Source organism: Sphaeramia orbicularis, chromosome 12 (assembly GCF_902148855.1).
Source record: "Sphaeramia orbicularis chromosome 12, fSphaOr1.1, whole genome shotgun sequence".
In the NCBI taxonomy this organism is placed as follows: Eukaryota; Metazoa; Chordata; class Actinopteri; order Kurtiformes; family Apogonidae; genus Sphaeramia; species Sphaeramia orbicularis.
The window spans coordinates 6,858,652-6,870,938 of NC_043968.1; the positions used below are offsets into that span (position 1 = coordinate 6,858,652).

A 12,287-nucleotide genomic window follows, 5' to 3' on the forward strand; every position below is an offset into this window, starting at 1 on the left:
TTCTAGTAATTGATAAAAAAAAAAAAATGCAAATAAATTACTTTTGATTGTTTGTTTGTTTTTTGATTGTTTCATTTGATTGTATTTGTGCTTTGTGTGAACCTATCCGCTTTTATGTGAGGCTGTGATTGTATGAGGTGGTGCGATTGATTGATAATTGATAAGCTGAGGCATAATATTGTTGAAATTACCTTATTTTTCTTAAGAAATTTCAGGCTGTTCATCAATCAATCAATCAAATTTTATTTATATAGCGCTAAATCATAACAAAAGTTATCTCATGACAATTTACTTATCAAGTTGGTCGAAACCAGACTCTAAGCCAGTTTACAGAAACCCAACAGAATCCTCCAGGAGCAAACACCACTTCATGGTTTTTCGTTTTTCTTGTGAAAGGGTAGTTTGTAAATGTAAACATTTTCATAATGTAATTTTACTTTTTTTGCAGTTGTCATTATTTATAGGTTACTGTGCTGTTATTTTACAGGTCTGACTTGAGATCTTGATCAGATTGGGCTGTGTGTGGACCCTGAACTAAAATGAGTTTAACACCTAATGCATTATACTAAACATACACCTTTTTTGTGTTGTGAGAAAACACTATTTTTTTTTTTTTGGGTCACCTCGTATCTTGCTGCTGACGTGTTCTTTCGATGTAATGATCTGGTCCATGTCTGTTCGCAGAGTGGCGTCCAGTTTGACTCTCTGGGCTTCACAGACTCCAACCAAAGCTTCATACTGGCCTTTGGTCTGAGGTAAAACCTGCTTGTATACAGCGTCGGAGATCTGTAGGACAGAGTCATTCAACCTCAGAATGGTTTCTGTTCTTGTACAACATGTCTACAGTAGCTCATACTGCCTGTGCCACTTACCAGCATCCAGTTCCTCTGTCTCTGCTGCATCTTCCCCTTCAGACGAGGAGCGATTACATTTCTCAGCTCTGGGTGGAGTGTTTCCATCACCAAATTAGCCAGAATCTACAGACACAGAGATATTCTTAGACATAAGACTTGTAGTTGCTATAATATAGCTTTTATTTGACACTATACAGTATTCAAGATGATGCATTTCTGTCTAAATCTATCCGCGTCCATGGCGGTAGAATGTTTTTCTTAACCCATAAAGACCCAGTAGTACTTTTGTGGCTGTTACCATATGAATTTTTCCTCTAAATTTAACCTTTACCAAGTGATTTATCACCATTTATTGTAATATTATCCTCTGTGTTTTGCATCGTTTCAGTAAAAATCAGGTATTTTCCTGTATTAAATTTACTGATCATGCAGATGTTAACAAAAGCTCCAATTAAAGTTGAAGGTAAGTATATAAGAAGCAGAGGAAACTGAAGAAAAGAGTGACTTTTTTAGTAAAATATATCATGAATTGAACATAAATGCAGTGTTTCCATCCACTGTCATTGATCCAACTCCATGGGTTTTACTGGTGAATCAATGTTATAGAAGATGACGGTGTTTCCACATTCACTTCAGAGCCTCTGAACGTCCAAACGGGTCATATTTGATAACCATGAAAAGATGACAAACTGCATTTTCCACTAATTATTTATATGTATTGATAGGATTAGTGGATCAACAGGTATTAAACATTTTAGATCAATAGATACTTGTGGTCGCAGGTGGATGTTTGGGTCTTTATGGGTTAATTTTGTATAATTCTGGTACTTAAGACTGAGAACAAATATCTTGATTACTTTTCCTTCATCACTTTAATTGTTAAGGGCAGCTCTGAAATTAAAAGCAGCATAGAGCCAGCATCTCCATTTATTATTTACTGTTTAATTAATGTAATGCAGCTGTCTTGCTATAAATCTCTGAACTGTACTGAATTTTCTCTTCATTTCATACGCTCAGCTCAGCCAATCACCAAATATGTTTTTAAGGCAAAATGCCCGGTGATGTTTTCTACACTAAAGGTGTGGTCAAAAACAACCAATATCCTCCCTCCACCCAAAGAAAAAACACAAATAAACCTTTTAAAAGTGTGGGCCTAGCTCCTGTGTGTTTACATGGATACAGTGGGGCAATTGAGACGCTGGATACGAGAGGCAGGAAGGTTGGTTTTCATGGCACTGCCCTCACCAGTGACACAAAACAATCCTTTATATAGATCCACTGTGCACCTCCACAGGGCTTTAACTGAGCCTGACTAAATATTTGGTCAAATGTGTTGCTAAGCCATGAGGGACTGACAAAGGCAGAGTATTTTCCACAAACAGATGAACACAAGGAAATGACCAACAACAAAGATAGTGAAGGTCAATTATTTCAAGCACAAATAAGTTGGGGAAATAATAATAATAACCATAATAACAACCCTAGTTTCCCTGTTGTGCATCTGGCTGCACCTCTATGACCAAAATTACTGTTTGTAACCTACTAAAACAGTGGATTATTATTTTTTTTTTTTTTTTAAATTGGTCTTTAAATTATAACCACAGTGATGTGATTGTGCCTGTAAAGTTACAATGGAAAGTTTTCTTAAAATTGATGGATTTCTCTGGTGTCCAGTGTATTTTGCAACATTACCAGGACATTTTGAGAACTGCATTCTGCTGACGTTATAGTAGCATTCACTAAAATGAAAAGGAACGTTCTGTAAATGTTCTTTAAGAGTTCTACACAATACATACATACATACATACATACATACATACATACATACGTAGGAGCACTTTCAGTAAGTCGGCCTGGTCAGTGAGGAGTGCTAGTGAGTGGAAGTCAGTACCTGAGGAGGTTCAACTGCTTACAACATACAAGGCCTTCACAAAAAAATTGAAAATGTGGCTTATCAACACCTATAGCTGCCAACACTAAAAGACAAGCCTGTTGTGATGTTTTGATGTTGTGATCAAATGTTGTTGTGATGTCTTATTCTCTTTTAATTGTATAGTAAGTGTTTGAATATGTATCTTGTATTATATTGTACAGGTATTGTGTGTTTTGTGCTCCCTTAACAGTCTGTTATGTATGTTATTTGTTACATTAGTGCCCTGTCAAGTGTCTAACCATGTCTTTCTCCTGTAAATGTTTTTTTTTTTTTTTTTACTGCCTTTTTAAAACTTGGCCAAGGGACTACAGATGAAAACTAGCCTTCTGGCTAATTCTGGCTTTTTTTTTAAACTATGTGTAACCATGTGTTTTATGAAATTGCATTGTCCCCTTTCAACTAAACTAAACTAAACTAAACTAAACATTTAGAGACCTTTGATGGAAAACTTGTTTCTCCAGAGTAATGCTAAGGTTCCAGGAAGCTTCCGCAAAGATCTCTAAGTTTTTTGTTGCTGTTTTTTCTCATACTTTATTTACAAAATACTGTATACACACAGTCCAGAACATGGTATGGAGAAAAAAACCTAATGCTCAAGGTGAGACAGGAAGAAATTAAATACAATGACATAAATAGGTAAGTAAATTAAATACAATAAATGTAAAGGAATAAACAAGAAGAGAGAAAAAAACAACAAACAAACAAACAAAAAAAATCTTTAAGTTTAACAAAAATAACCTGGGAAAATGATGCTAATATTTCTGGACTTAGCCATTATTGTCAGCAATTTAGGCATTAACAAAACCAACTTACCTTCTGTTAAAAACAGTTTAAAGACTGTAGAAGTCAGACTATTGAGAACTAATGTAAAATGTTGTATAAAATGTCGAGTCACCTGTTTGGGATGTTTGTATCAGACACCGCTTGACCCAGAAGACCATTCAGAAGTTTTTCCTCCACTCAGTTCAGATACACTCCACGCTGTGCCGATCATTAAATTCAACAAACCCTCTGTAAAATGGCGGTCTATTTAAAGTGTTGAAGCCCTGCCCACTTGCCGGACTAGCTTAAAACGATTCTGTACATTATTTTTATTTAGCTAAACTTAGCTCAAAATGATTCTGTACATTATTTTTATTTAGCTAAACTTAGATAGCTTAAAACGATTCTGTACATTATTTTATTTAGCTAAACTTAGATAGCTTAAAATTATTCTGTACATTATTTTATTTAGCTAAACTTAGATAGCTTAAAAGGATTCTGTACATTATTTTATTTAGCTAAACTTAGATAGCTTAAAATGATTCTGTACATTATTTTATTTAGCTAAACTTAGATAGCTTAAAACGATTCTGTACATTATTTTTATTTAGCTAAACTTATCTTAAAATGATTCTGTACGTTATTTTTATTTAGCTAAACTTAGTTAGCTCAAAACAATTCTGTACATTATTTTTATTTAGCTAAAATTAGATAGCTCAAAACGATTCTGTACATTATTTTTATTTAGCTAAACTTAGTTAGCTCAAGACGATTCTGTACATTATTTTATTTAGCTAAACTGAGATAGCTTAAAATGATTCTGTACATTATTTTATTTAGCTAAACTTAGATAGCTTAAAATGATTCTGTACATTATTTTATTTAGCTAAACTTAGATAGCTTAAAACGATTCTGTACATTATTTTTATTTAGCTAAACTTATCTTAAAATGATTCTGTACATTATTTTTATTTAGCTAAACTTAGTTAGCTCAAAACAATTCTGTACATTATTTTTATTTAGCTAAAATTAGATAGCTTAAAATGATTCTGTACATTATTTTTGTTTAGCTAAACTTAGATAGCTCAAAACGATTCTGTACATTATTTTTATTTAGCTAAACTTAGATAGCTTAAAACGATTCTGTACATTATTTTATTTAGCTAAACTTAGATAGCTTAAAATTATTCTGTACATTATTTTATTTAGCTAAACTTAGATAGCTTAAAAGGATTCTGTACATTATTTTATTTAGCTAAACTTAGATAGCTTAAAATGATTCTGTACATTATTTTATTTAGCTAAACTTAGATAGCTTAAAACGATTCTGTACATTATTTTTATTTAGCTAAACTTATCTTAAAATGATTCTGTACGTTATTTTTATTTAGCTAAACTTAGTTAGCTCAAAACAATTCTGTACATTATTTTTATTTAGCTAAAATTAGATAGCTCAAAACGATTCTGTACATTATTTTTATTTAGCTAAACTTAGTTAGCTCAAGACGATTCTGTACATTATTTTATTTAGCTAAACTGAGATAGCTTAAAATGATTCTGTACATTATTTTATTTAGCTAAACTTAGATAGCTTAAAATGATTCTGTACATTATTTTATTTAGCTAAACTTAGATAGCTTAAAACGATTCTGTACATTATTTTTATTTAGCTAAACTTATCTTAAAATGATTCTGTACATTATTTTTATTTAGCTAAACTTAGTTAGCTCAAAACAATTCTGTACATTATTTTTATTTAGCTAAAATTAGATAGCTTAAAATGATTCTGTACATTATTTTTGTTTAGCTAAACTTAGATAGCTCAAAACGATTCTGTACATTATTTTTATTTAGCTAAACTTAGATAGCTCAAAACGATTCTGTACATTATTTTTATTTAGCTAAACTTAGCTCAAAACGATTCTGTATATTATTTTTATTTAGCTAAACTTAGATAGCTTAAAAGGATTCTGTACATTATTTTATTTAGCTAAACTTAGATAGCTTAAAATGATTCTGTACATTATTTTATTTAGCTAAACTTAGATAGCTTAAAATGATTCTGTACATTATTTTATTTAGCTAAACTTAGATAGCTTAAAACGATTCTGTACATTATTTTTATTTAGCTAAACTTATCTTAAAATGATTCTGTACGTTATTTTTATTTAGCTAAACTTAGTTAGCTCAAAACAATTCTGTACATTATTTTTATTTAGCTAAAATTAGATAGCTCAAAACGATTCTGTACATTATTTTTATTTAGCTAAACTTAGTTAGCTCAAGACGATTCTGTACATTATTTTTATTTAGCTAAATTTAGGTAGCTCAAAACGATTCTGTACATTATTTTATTTAGCTAAACTGAGATAGCTTAAAATGATTCTGTACATTATTTTATTTAGCTAAACTTAGATAGCTTAAAATGATTCTGTACATTATTTTATTTAGCTAAACTTAGATAGCTTAAAACGATTCTGTACATTATTTTTATTTAGCTAAACTTATCTTAAAATGATTCTGTACATTATTTTTATTTAGCTAAACTTAGTTAGCTCAAAACAATTCTGTACATTATTTTTATTTAGCTAAAATTAGATAGCTTAAAATGATTCTGTACATTATTTTTGTTTAGCTAAACTTAGATAGCTCAAAACGATTCTGTACATTATTTTTATTTAGCTAAACTTAGCTCAAAACGATTCTGTATATTATTTTTATTTAGCTAAACTTAGATAGCTCAGAAAGATTCTGTACATAATTTTTATTTAGCTAAACTCATAGCTCAAAACGATTCTGTACATTATTTTTATTTAGCTAAACTGAGATAGCTCAAAACGATTCTGTACATTATTTTATTTTGCAAAAATTACATATTTGTGTGAAACAGCCGTATGTACCAAAGCCTCACTGTTATTTGCAAAGAAGCTAGCTACATCACCTGTTAGCTTCAACTCTTCAAGCTAACATCAGAGGCTAACGTTAACAGTACTTGTGCTAATCTTAACAACTGACTGCTGTATGATGATGTATAAGTGCCAGTTAGTGCCAAAACTATATTCTTAACCTCTACACTTCTTCATAAGTATAAGTCCCCCTAAAAGCTACAGTTACTTAGTTTTTGACCATTTTGTGATAAACACTAGTGTACATGTACAAGTACGTGGGTAATATATGTAAAATAAAAATAAGATTAGTAACATAGGGATTTTTTGACATACTGAAGAAAAGGTAAACACACAAAGAGTCTCTTAAAAGCTCTGGTGGGTGATTGAAAGGGTCTCTTTATGTAGTCTACAGTGTGTATGTGTGTCCTGGTGCATGCTGGTCTGTTGAGGAGGGGCGGGCTCTTGTGTTGATGGACTGTTGCCCTGTAGTGTAAGGAGAAGGTGTGTGTTCATGACGTAGATAGAGTGTTTTCTTGAGTGATGTGTGAAGTATATTTCTATGACGAGCTGCCCTGCCTCATCATTGATAGAAAATCATTTGGGTTTCAGCTATTACCTGACCTGAACTATATATATATATATATATATATATATATATATATATATATATATATATATATATATGTGTGTGTGTGTGTGTGTGTATATGTATATATGTATAGTGTTATGTTAAGTGTGATGAAATATTTTGACCAGAAATGATAAAAATACACTCTGTAAGATTTAGATTTTTGCAGTGTATTTGTGTGTGAGTGTCCCAGACCTGTGGGGGCTCTCCACACATCATATCCCATGTCCCATAGTGACCCTTGGCTTGTCTGTGGAGCCGGACAGCGTCGGTGAAGGCTGGTGTCTGAACTGGGCAGTCCTCTGACAGACCTGAGGGCACAGGAAAGACAAGAACAGATGTTTGGTTCAAAAAGGAAAGACCCCATGTCCAATTTCACAAGGTTTGATGAATGTTTTGGACCTGTATGGTTTTTTTTTTAACCCACAATGACTGCAGTTTCCATGTCAGGGTTTTTCCCAGGTTTCAGGAGGACTTAGAGTTAGAGTGACTTTTTGATGTTGTTATTAGAGTAAAAACCTGAATCTGTGTAGAAGTTTGGACTGATGTTACAAAACAAATAGGTTCATTGATGAGGTAACTGTAACTGTGCCGTGTGGAAAAATGATTCTGATGAAACCAGGATTAGTCCGCAGTGGGACGTCTGTAACCATTAGCAGCTCACTGAATTCTTGCTGTGCGTCGATTCCTGTCAGGATCATTCACTCTGTCTGTATGAGCTCCTTATTTTTATTTTATTTTATTTAACCTTTATTTAGCCAGGAAAAACAGATACCATTGAGATTGATACTGTGTTCCAGGCAGGTTTTTGAGGCTGTAAGTCACGACTTCAAACTACGACTACCAACTCTGTAATGTTCCAGGCAAGTCACGCCAAACTGCCTGAGCGCAAGGAATTGTGGGAGTTAGATGTAAACAAACCAGCATGGTGGACCGTACGGGGCTTATTGTACGTTCAGGGAGGGAAACAGAGGAGTTAAAACGGCGCATAAGGCAAGAGAAGCTGTTATAGCTTTTAAGTTTCATTATCTATATACTTGGATACGTATTTGGTATTAATGACCTCCACCAAGGAGGTTCTGTTTTTGCCGACGTTGGTTTGTTTGTCTGTCTGTGTGCAAGATAACTCAAAAAGTTATGGACGGATTTGGATGAAAATTTCAGGAAATGTTGATACTGGCACAAGGAACAAATGATGAAATTTTGGTGGTGATCAGAGGGGGGGGCACTGATCTGCCTTAGCGGGTGTCTGCGCTCTCCGAGTGCTTTTCCAGTTTATTCTTGTCCTCAGTGGACTGAAAACTGGCTAACAGTACAGTAGCTGCTGATTATGCAGAACATTTGTGGATAAATAATGTCAGAACAATACTTTGTTTTAATAAAAAATCTGCATAAACACCTCATCCATGGGGGCCGCCATTGTTGTTTCACGCGCTACGTGACGTCAGAGCTCGGAACTGGGAATACATCGATCTAGTACAAGTTCACAGGTGGGAATTCACGAGTTTGACTGCCATTCCAGTGCATTTCCACTGGTAGAAGGTTGGAAAAACACGAGTTGCAGGTTGCCTGGAACGTAGCATAACAACCCCTTTTTCACGGGAGTCCTGGCCAAGAGGCAGCATGAAATACAACATACAGTTACAACATACAAAAAAATTACAGTACAAGTAAAACTATGAAAAACAAGTTCAAGTTATTGAGTTTGTGTCTAGTACTTTGATCATTTTGGTTTAAAAGCATTCAAGGAGATCAATTCAGTCAGTTTCCAGTCTTTTAGCTTATCTTTGACATCTGCCATCTTCATTTGTCAGTTAGATTTTTCCCTTTTTCTGCTTATTTTGGCCTTACAGACCTTGCTGCAGAAATATTCTTGAACAGAACTTGATTTCACTGAACTGTAAGTGAACTTGATATCACTTACACTTCAGGTTCAGTTGCTGGTTTCAGTGCAATAAAACACTCACTGCTCATAGACCTTTAAAATCTCCTCAGACTTAAATCCACTCACCAGCTTAGAAACATTAATGCCACTAACACTGTCACACAATGCCCACTGCAAAGTAACATATTTACACTGATACTTGGAGCGTTCAAAATTTCCAATATTGTTAACACAAATATGACGCCATCATGAATAATATAAAGACCTTCTAAGTTGGAGTAAAACTGGATCTTGTCTTTCCAGAGCGATAAATATCAGCCTATAGGCACAGCTTAAGGGTGGTTAGGTCATATAATGATAGGGAACACCCTGAGATCCAGTTTCAGCTAGACTGATGACTTTTTTTGGACTTGCATGATTTCTTTGTGCGTTGTTAAAGTCAGTCTCCCACATTGGATGTTTACAGTGAGTTCTTACTTGGTAGTAGTAAGATGACAAAGTCTAAGGACATTTGTTTCCGTCGAATCCCGCAGTGACAACAGTTTCCATTAATGTCAGAGTCACCAATGGGAAACAGTCTGTGAGTATTAATTTGGGCAATGTTAAATCCAGTAACCAACTCTGTCACACACCACTGTGTCATCTCCAGAAACGGGAAGGTGCTGGCTTGTTGGAGGACAGCTTTCATGTGGTTGCTATGGTAACAGCCCCTCCCAGACGTCAGGACAATAGCTGCAGCTCGGCAACAGCCATGTGTTTTTAGGAAGTTGGCTCTTATCATGTGGTGGTTGTGTTTATGTGATGAAAATACATGAGTATCTGAAGTGTTTTTCAAGGCCACAGCACATGGGACACTGCTGAAAGTTGTACAGTCTCACAGAAGAGTACAAACAGGTGGATGGAAGAAAACAAAACTATAATTAGCAGTTCGTCCTTCAGAGCAGCTCTTCCCTGAAATAAAAAAAAAAAGACTGATTCTTCCGTTGCATTTTTCCTGTGGCCACTTAAAACACTACCACTATGTTCTATACTGTACATGGTTATGTATGTAAATCTTAGAAAACTGTCTATATATGAAAGTACTTTTAGAAAGAAAAATGTGCTTTTTGGCTACACATTAAAAGGAAAGGAAAGGATAGGATAGGACAGGAAAGGAAAGGAAATATTACCAACTAGGGCTGTGTATCAGCAAGAATCTGGTGATACGATACAAATCACAATACTAGGATCACGATACGATATATCATGATATATCATGATACTGTTAAAAAGGCAATTTCTTTCTTTTTTTTCTTTTTTAATGATTATTTCCTTGAAGAATTGAATTACAGCAGAAATCTGCACAAATACTAAACACATTTTTATTTGATCCCAACAGGATCTAATGTTATATCACAAAATGTTCCTGTGTTCAAACTGAAATTCTGTTTTACAGACATTCCAGTTTCAGATCCTGTTCAAATGTTCAGATTCTATTAGTTCACAACTAACATCAGAACAGGATTTGAGTTCAATCCAAAGATACGAACATTATTTAATAAAAGAGTGTTAAATAATAATAAATAAAAGCAAAACAAAAATTTACCTCTGCCATATCTGCAGTAATACAGTAATACAGTACTTTTTAATATCAATACAGTATTGTGAAATGAAATATATTGCGATATACTGCAGAACTGATATTTTCTTACAGTCCTATTATATACTGTCCATGGTTATGTATGTAAATCTTGGGAAACTGTCTATATATGAAATTACTGTTAGAAAGAAAAACTTGCTTTTTGGCTATACATTAAAAAAAAGGAAACATTACCAACTACTGAATTTAATCACTACTGACTAATTTGACCTGTACATTTCATTTATAGACTGTACATAAAACATACTGCACATGCTCCACCTGTCTGTACACAGGTGTCAAATACAGTTTGAAAACTTATGAAGAAATCCTGAAACATATCAACTTCTGAAAAGGAAAAAGTGCATGAGCCCTTTGTTTATGTCGTGCAGACGTGGCTACAGTTAGTACCGTCTCAAGGTGTCATGAGATAAGATGACGGTTTTGTCTAAAATACTAGATAATGCATGGTCTTGTGTCTCCGTAGCCTTTGCGTCTGTTAAATGTTTTGTCTTGGGCTGTAAGTCTGTGACTCAGACGGAGCTGACAAAGACAGGAAATGTCCAAGAAGTAAAGGGGCAGAGCCAGACAGGAAGCCGGCTCCTCGCTTCACTAATTCTGCACTGACGACTGAATTGTCAAGATTTTAGCTTGTCTTGGCCTCAGTTTTCAAGACTGGTCACTGGGAACGAACTTACCATACCATACCATCCCAACTTTATTTATAAAGCACTTTAAGAACTTTACAGCTGGCCAAAGTTCTGCACACGAAACATAAACCAAGGAAATAAGTAAGTAAAAACAGTGATAACACAGGATGCAAAGCGGGCTAAGAGCAACAAAATACAACCATCATAAAAACAAAGACAAACTAGAAAAGCACACAGACCTCCACCAAGGCAGCTCAGTCTCCCATGCTGTGATCTACTAAAAATAATACCTGGACTTTGGACTTAGACCCTTAGCATTGATACTATCGTCTTTTTTAAGATGAAAATTCCAAAACTCCACTATTTTTTCCTGTTCTGGATCATGGTATCCAGAATTTTGTGAAGATCCAGATCAATTTTCAATATTTTGTAGAACCTGATGGGAACTTTTTTTTTTTTTTTTTTTTAACCAAGCACTCTGGCCGTGCATTGTGGAGTTCCACATACATATGTTGAAAATATCCCAATCTCCCAATGATAAAGAATCCTTTTAAAAATTCCTGGATCCAGACAGTGATCCAGATCATTCCCAAAATCTAATCATTTGTTACTCGTCCCATTTCGGACATTTCCTGAAAATTTCATCAAAATCCATCCATAACTTTTTCAGTTATGTTGCTAACAAACAAACAAACAAACAAACAAACAAACCCTGGCAAAAACAAAACCTCCTTGGCGAAGGTAATTAAAATCTGATAAAAACAGCATAAGAAATACAAAAAAAAACAACTTAAAGGCAAAAATTGTAGACTATGGTTGTGAAATTGAACATATTTAGGGCACTTATAAGGATAGAAATAAGATTTTGAATCTAAATCAGCCTCCTCTTCCCTGTTCACATACCCAGTCTTAGATTTTGCAAAGTGAATTTTCAGTGTTACGTGAAGAGAATGTTTCACTCGGAGCCAAAAAAAGACTGAAAATACTTTCTGACAATCTGCCAGGCCCGTAAACCACTGCCCATTCTTCATGTGTCCAAAAACCCAGTCAGATTTCCGAACAGATTACA

The 12,287-nt window shown here is 34.2% G+C and overlaps 1 protein-coding gene across 1 annotated transcript in view; it reads right to left on the reverse strand.

The window, feature by feature from the left end:
* niban2a (niban apoptosis regulator 2a) overlaps nucleotides 1-12,287 on the reverse strand; it is an 82,778-nt gene that overhangs the window by 14,421 nt on the left and 56,070 nt on the right. Inside the window, exons 6-8 of the mRNA XM_030150726.1 lie at nucleotides 7,261-7,376; nucleotides 873-977; nucleotides 624-786 (exon numbers count right to left, since the gene is read on the reverse strand). Coding sequence (XP_030006586.1) covers nucleotides 624-786; nucleotides 873-977; nucleotides 7,261-7,376 — 384 coding nt within the window. The remainder of the gene's footprint in view (nucleotides 1-623; nucleotides 787-872; nucleotides 978-7,260; nucleotides 7,377-12,287) is intronic.